At 37.8% G+C, this 8,233-nt stretch overlaps 1 protein-coding gene across 1 annotated transcript in view; it reads right to left on the bottom strand.

The window, feature by feature from the left end:
- Positions 1 to 3,866: 3,866 nt before the first annotated feature.
- LOC105625945 (methyl-CpG-binding domain protein 6-like) overlaps positions 3,867 to 8,233 on the bottom strand; it is a 6,678-nt gene continuing 2,311 nt past the window's right edge. Inside the window, exon 2 of the mRNA XM_012207259.1 lies at positions 3,867 to 7,280. Coding sequence (XP_012062649.1) covers positions 3,867 to 7,280 — 3,414 coding nt within the window. The remainder of the gene's footprint in view (positions 7,281 to 8,233) is intronic.

The following is an 8,233-nucleotide window of genomic DNA, read 5'->3' on the forward strand; positions in this document are numbered from 1 at the left end:
GGATCTCGCTCTTTCTCAACTATTTGCTATTCACAGGAAAGACAATTTTGCCTTCGGCGATGGGGCTATGCCGGGCATACCGGCAACGATACATCCGAGACTCCGCCTGTCGGCTTGCCTTATATTCCGTATATATCGCCCAAGAGGCAACAACGTGCCTCTTGAGATCAGTATGACTGTCGGTGTGTACGGATACGACGTCAGTATGGAAATAAAGCACTTCCGAGCTCGGCGAAAAATGCATACGTTCCCGCTGGCTAACTCTTGAAACCTTCCTTCGAGATCCCTTCCAATCCCTCCTCGTCACCAGCTCGTTCCGAAAAACCGGTAACACCACGCGATATAGCGTACGATTAGGACTACATGAGAAGGAAGTCGTTACGCGTCTTCGAGATCATTTGAAGGCTGATAAAATTCACTTCGTCTTTGTAGGCATCAACTCTTTTCCTGGTAGCAAATTCTAACGTCTCATGCGGGTTTGATGAATTTTAACAAGTACGGGAAGTTATCATTAACCGCTAAATATATTCATTCCTGTAATATCTATTGTAATCCATCAATCCATTTAACTAAAAACAAGATAATTTTGTTATAATCGTGTTATAACCATAATAAATAAATTTTTTTAAATTTATTTTAACAAATTTGATCTGTCATAAGATTGAGAAAAAATTTCAATTTTTTTAAATGTACTTTTTAAATGTACATAAAAATATGGCAATTGTACATATTTTTTTTTCTTTTTCATTAAATAATAATATAATTATTTTATTTATTATGCAACTGCATAAAAAAAAAATATATAATATTTTTTTAAATTATGTGTGTAAATTGAAGTTATGTCTAATAATAATATATTATTTAAAGGCAGAAGATTGTTATTATAAACAATTTTTAAAGTTTAACAATATATATAATTATTATTGAGATTTATAAGAAACATTAAAACGATATTAACATTTTAATATTTAAATTAATCTTAATGTAGCATTTTTGGAAGATTCAATGAAAGACTAAAATTATGTTATTGCTGTATCGTCAATTAGTTTTACTCAACGTGACCCACTGGTTTAATGCGAACAAACTCGTCTTTATATCAGAAAACGTGTGAATATTCTCATAGCTTCAGTTTCAGATTACACAGGAAGTTTCATGATCGTATTGTCTTGTAACACGAAACAGTAAGTGGTGGAAAATAAGAGAAGAAACGTGCACGAAACAACGCAGATACTGAGAAAAGAAGCTGATGAATACTGACGGCGAATGGATTCGTGTAGAAAATATGCGAGTAACGATTTTAATGAAAATCTGGATACTAACCATTCCTAACCGAAGACGAAGCAATAGCGTTTCATTTACATAACCGTAATTCTACTTAGTGGCGGATACCTAATTCCCTCATACGTTTCCGTTTCTCCACCGTGCCAGAATTCGTGGTATTTAGGCGACCGCCGATTTAGCTGAGTACTTTCTCGAGACAAACACTTTCAGATGTTCAAACTTGTAATCCACATTACGGCGGGCCAATCTCTGCAAATGGACTCGAAAACAACGTGTAATATTCTACACTGCTAATGCCAATATTTACGGCTGGTCTTGGTATAGCGCACAACTGCAAATAGAGAGTAAATCACAATAATAACATACTAATGATGTAGAAAGAAAAAAGCATGTATTATATAAGAATTTCCATTGCAATTTTTATTATCACATTTATTATTTCATCATGTCTCATATAATAAATTAGAATAGGATAGAAAGATGAAAGAGGGAATAGAAATAAAAATTAAGCTCTATTTACAAAGTATTTATATATTTACATAAGGAATGTATATTAAGAATACAGGCTAACAAGATTGTTATATCCTGCGAATAATGCATTGATTACTCATGGGATATAAAATTCTGTGTATATAAAATATAAATTAAAATCCTAATAAAATGTATATAAATTAAGATTCTAAAAAAAAGGTGGATATGGGTTAGGAGCAAGTGGATGCGTTTTATGGCTTGGCAGTATCATCACTGCGTACTTTGTAACAATGAGCGTCTCTTAAAACTATACGCTCTACTTATTTTACGTATCTGCAATACACCAAGTTATGCATAACCGTTTGCCAGGCGAAAGGGCATAAAAATACAAGAACTTTAAGATTATGCCACACTCGGGATTTTAACGATGTGCTTTCACGACAGGCTCATTTTCAACTTACGCGCAGAACTGCGAATCCTGAGTCGCGTAAAAATTGTTAATACGCGAGCGGCGGAAGGAAATAACGTACATCGCTTGCGTTCTCTCGTGCCCGATAATAATCGACGTTTTGAGGTTGCTCCGCGTTTCCGTCGTATACGCGCCCTAAACACGTGTACATGAGTGTATTTCTTCGCACGCATCTAACAGCGGACTAGAAGATAGACGGTAATAGATCTGCATCCGCCGGTTATCGTCACAAAGGCATGTAAAATCAAATATAACGCGCTTGCATGTCCACAGAGACGAGCAATGCGCGTTTCATTCGGAACAAGATTTTCATAGGAACCGGGTTCTATTCCACCTAATCATTAAATGTGAGGTTCTGAACTTTCACCTCGATAAAGGTTAAAATTGCAAAAGATATGAGGCCGTCGATCAATCTATCTGGCGGACCAAGTGACTTTACGCGGGTACATCATATCGCTAACTGTAGACTTCACAAGAGAGGTGCCGTAACCCATTGACCTACATAAGTATTAATAAACTTCGCGTAATGCTCGTCGTACCGCGTTTAATGTTTTCATGCATTGTGCGAGATCAGCGAATGCCAGACTTTGCCACCTTTTTTTAATTGGACTGTGGTGACATCGATTATCCATAATCCGACAAAAATCTTGTTCAATATTAAATAATTCGTATCTCGTTCTCGAAAGAATTATCGAGTCAACGAGATTTCCATGAACGAGGTAAGATAAGCCACTGACGCGAGGACATGGAAAAGTCGGAGAGTTCTAGATCCTTGGTTGGATCTTAACAAACGTTTGATAAAAAGGATCAGCACTCATGGAAGTGAAATCTTCTCGCACGATAATAATGTCATTGATACTCGCGTCTCTTCCTACAATCGCTTCGATAATCTTGGTGAGAGGCGAAAGGTTCAGCTGATGATTCGTCCAATAGAACGTTATCGATACTGGCCAAATAATTATCACTTTCGCTTGCTTGGATAAAAATAAGATAAAAAGGATTGCATAAACTTTCGTTTTATACTCGTGCCTTTCATACCTTCTAATTCCGGTTTCCAGTCGATCAGATATTTTAAATGTTTCTTGAGCATTCTGCTATCACAATTACGTAATCTCATGTCTTCGTTCGAATAATTTTTAGAAAAAAGAATAATTTTTTTTAAAATTTTTAGAAAAAACAATTAATTATTAGAAAGTTTCAATATTGAATTGCGAAAGATTAATTTGTCGCAATTTTAAAAAAGATAGAAATTGTAATATATTAATACATGGAAAAATAATCGTTTATGCTTGTGATTATTTGAAAGAAAAAATACCAAAGAATTTATAATGTGAAAATATTATATGTTCTTATCAAGAAACACAGCTGCGTTTCGTGTCAAATATATTTTTTGTAACGTATTTAATATACAAAAAATATTTGAAATTGTGTTGCAGATATTACAACACAATTTTAATAAAAGATATTTTACTGATAGATTTTGATGATCACTTACAAGCAAAGAAAGTAAATGGCATCACGTTAGCAGCGGTATCTGTTTTCTCTCGTCGGAAGTGAAAATCGACAAATCTTTGCAGAAAATCAGGGCAATTGTGAGGCAGTATTAAGAAAAATATTTTTAAAAGGCACACATTTATGATTTAATTTACGAGGATTTTGTTTTATTGTTGCTCTGCTTGTTTTCCCTCATGACTTGCGTCTCATTTTTTGACACCGACCTAATTTCTTTTTTCACTTGTCCGTATTTAGTATCAAAGAATAAAGCTACTGATGATTGATTGTTTAAATCTTTCCTATCTTCATCTCTATCACTAACTTTTTCGACTCGATCTTGTAGTCCCTTGTTTTGCGCTTGATTATCCACGGTGATAAAGTGATTAGTAATATCAGTTTCTTGTGACAAATCAGGACTGTAAGCTTTATTCAATTTTTGAGCCTGTGATAAACCTTGAAATTGTGTAACGCTATTTTCCTCTATAGGTTCCTCTATGGCAGCTAGTATGTTCTGAAGAAGACCATTGGATAACACCTGATCGTGTCTGATGCTGCCATCCGAGTTTTCAGTGCCCAATCCTCCATCCGCTGGTTGTATCTGTAATTTATAAGTGCCTTTGGAACCGTGAATTTCAAATCCATCGGCATTGTCAGCTGTCAATTTCTGGGCTAGAGACAGTGCCTCGCTACCCTCGCTTGTTTTTAGAAATTGATTAGCGTCCACCTCATTCGATTCGATATTTTTTTCTTGATTGAAGCTTTGCGAGGTCCAACGTGCTATCAGCGCTTCAGCTGAAAGTCCTGAATCGTGTTCAAGCAACGCTGCTGCAGGGTAGATATTACGCGACTGACTAGGCAAATGCATGAAAAGCTCGTTCGAAACATCTGCGGTAGATGTTTGAACTGCTCTGGTATCACTTGCTTCGTTGGACGAATCGTAAGTTAGTCCTATAGGATTACCATAGCTGTCTTTTAAATTAATTTTCGGCTGTTCATTATGTTCCAAATCCAGCGTGCTCACTGGAGGTCCCCCCAGAAAATTATCAAGTGGTTTTTCAAGTGGCAGTATATTATCTGCAAAAATGGAATTTTGATTGTTGACGTAGGATAAATCATTTCCCGTAAAAACTGGATTGTGATTGTCCACATTTCCAGCGGGAGCTCCTGCATTTTCAAAACCGAGTTGTAGCTTACCGCTAGAATGCGCGGGTAATCCGCTACCTAACGATAGCCCCTCGCTCGAGGGCGCTCCACCACCTGAAGATAAGCTTCCACTCGAGTGTAGCTCTCCGCTGGAATGCAATTCTCCGCCTGAAGGTAAACTACCGCTTAAAGGTAGCTCTTCGGACGGTCCTCTACTCGAATACGCTCCGTTCACGGGCAAGAGTGGCTGCAAGGAATTGCAATCGTAACTGCCACCGATTGATAATGGTGCGTTTACTACTGGTGTGCCGTAAGTTGTCAGTGTATTACTAATTCCGTTGTATAGATTACCAAATCCGGAAGATGTTGAAACAAAAGAAGGCGATGGGCCAAAATTAGGTGCTCCATAAGTTAAGTGTGGTGCTGGTGTATTAAAATCGTTGAATGATAATGGTGTTCCGTATTGAACATGAGGTGCGGCAATTGGTGAATTTAAATTGTGTATATTAAATGAACCAGACGATCCAAAAGAGCCTGAAAATAAATTGCTCGGTCCCGATGTATGACGGAAAGATATTGGCACATGAAGATTCGGTAATTGCTGCTTTGCTGGTGGCGGCAAATATCGATTAATATTTGACAATAGTCCTGTTGGTATTAGTTCTCTGAATTTAATCGGTTCTCGATTTCGTGGTGGTATCAAAGAACCAACAGGAATTGGCGGTGGCCTGAACGGACCATGAAGTCGATGAGAATGCAAGCTCGGCTTGTGGAAAGAGCTTCCGAATGATGAAAACAATGAACCTCGTCCTCCATGTGCCGCAGGATATGGACCATTAGGTGAGAAAGAGGAAAGAGGTGGTACACTATAAGAATTTAAAGGTGGAGGAGAAAGCAAAGGTACTCTTGGTATATTATCAGGCTTTCCAAAAGTAGCAGTTAAAGGTGGACCATAATCATTCAATGGCGTCTGCTGCGGAAGTTGCTGCAAGGATAGATCATTTCCTATATTTCGAAATCCGTGAGAATCTCCACCACCGCTTAGAACATTAACATGGGATCCATGAGAATCTCCGCCACTATTTGCTGTCAACTCCGGATGAAAAGGTGCAGAATTTATCGAATTTGAGATATGATTAAACGATGAGATATCAGAAGTACCATCTGATAAACCTGAGAGGTCCGTATTCAAAGCACCAGTTGTAGGCAACAATTCAATTCCTACTGAGTTTACAATGGACACGAGTTCGACATCCGGCGCTCCGTACTGCGAGTTGAATTGTTGTCGACCAAATTGATGATCGGATTGACTGGTTGTAGTAATAACCCCTGGACCTTGATTATTGTGCAGAGGTTCATTCTGTGGCAACGGCGGCGGCGGTAATCCGTTACTCTCTGAGGAAACCGAGGACTCGTGCACAGATGTCTTTAGATTTTGATCTTCGGGATTTTGTAATGGTACACCGTAAGAATCGCTGGGCACATTTGCATTCATTGAGGCGCTCAATGAAGCGTGAGACAATTGCGATCCTGACGAACTTTCAGCATGATTATGCTTCGCCTCGAGAGGAAGACTATATGTATCTGTCGGAGGACCACTTTGATTAGGAGTGGTAGCCGATCCTGCGATAGGCTGCCATCCATCGTACTTTATGTCAGGGGGTGTGGGTGGCGCTGGAACTCCTGGCGGAGGTGCTGGCGGCGGAGGTCCGTATAAATCACTAGCTGGTGGACCGTATTGCGGTTGCGGCACAGATACGGGCGGCGGCGGTGGTCCGTACTCGTCATTGGGCAGAGGATTAAATTGAATAGCTAATTTCGGAGGTGGTGGACCGTAAGTCTCAAGCGATATAGGAATAGGTGGTCCATGACCTGGCTTGGGCGGCGGTATATATTGCTGATTCGATGTAGCAACGAGCTTCAATGGCGAACCGTATTGAGGTTTTGGTGATCTGAACGGCGGAAGTGGAAACGATGGCGGCGTGAAATGTTGTTTTGGCAATCCATAATGAAGTTTCGGCGGGCCGTAAATAGGCTTAGAAAAAAGAGACGTTGTCAAACCAAAACTTTGTTTCGGCAATCCATATTGCTGTTTGATATTTCGTGGTGGTCCGTAAGAAATGACCAAAGGATCAAATGATATAGGTGGTGGCACTTCCGGAGGTGGCGGTGGATAAATAGGCGTCGGTCCAAGATTGCCGACTAATTCTGGCGGCCCATATACTGGCGCTGGTCCTTTAAAAGATCCCAACGATAGACCATATTCGTGAGATGGAAAATCAAAAGTATTCATTATTCGGTCTTCAGCTTTAACTTTAGATTTTTCTTCTTCTTTGATTAACGGTACTTGCGAGGTCGCCTTGTTGACTACCGCTTGTACATGGTGTCCAATTAACAGGACGCAGAACAGCGCGAATAGCATCTAAAAGCAGAACGGAATGACTAGAATCGGGGAAAGTGAATCGGCTTTATGGCTATTACAATTAATATTTTTTTTATTTTCCACACTGATTATGTATGATTATATTGAAAATAAAGTCGTGAGATAAAGTTAACTTATGTAAAGATAATAATATATTATGCTCAAGCTCTCAGAAATTTTAATTGCAATAGAAACATTACTATTTCGTAATAAAGCTAACATAATTTTACATATTTTACTCTTTTAATTTCTTATACTTATTTAAACAACTTTACTCTATATTTTAATGTAGAATATATATATATACATATATTAATTAAATAATAATTGTTTATTTAATACTATAAATATTGCAATTCTTAAGTCAATACTATGTTAAAATTCAATACTATGTTAAAATTATTAATCTTTTTTTACATATCTATAATCAAATGCATGCTACATAGATAAGCACTATATTTTACTGAACACTATATTCCTTTGTGTAAACACTACATAAATACTATATTTGTATAAACACTGTATTGTATTCCTTTGTGTTATTATTGAAAATGAAAGAGAAATAATTATGTTTTGCACATATTCATTCAAACATCCGTATTATACGTGTTCTAATTAGTTCATTGGACGCTTAAGAATAGTTTCGCAGAACACATGAAGATCACCCATGCTCGCTATTGTAGCCATATTGGAGGCCGTGAGAACTCGTTATTCGCTTAAGCCATCTCAACGTATGTGAAAATTATGTAAAGCCACGTTTACACATTCTGGATATTAGGGAAGCGTGCATGTGAGTGAATAATTACGTCAATTGTAAGCGGAATAGCAGGTGTTGCATGAAGAGGAATTACGAAAAATAAATAAATGAGATTTCTTTTAACGTGCTAACTTTGGTTATTTTTAATACAAAAGCGGCAATTTTTAGAGCAAAGAACTGTTTTATTATATATATA

This window comes from Atta cephalotes (genome assembly GCF_000143395.1).
Source record: "Atta cephalotes unplaced genomic scaffold scaffold00001, whole genome shotgun sequence".
Lineage (NCBI taxonomy): Eukaryota > Metazoa > Arthropoda > Insecta > Hymenoptera > Formicidae > Atta > Atta cephalotes.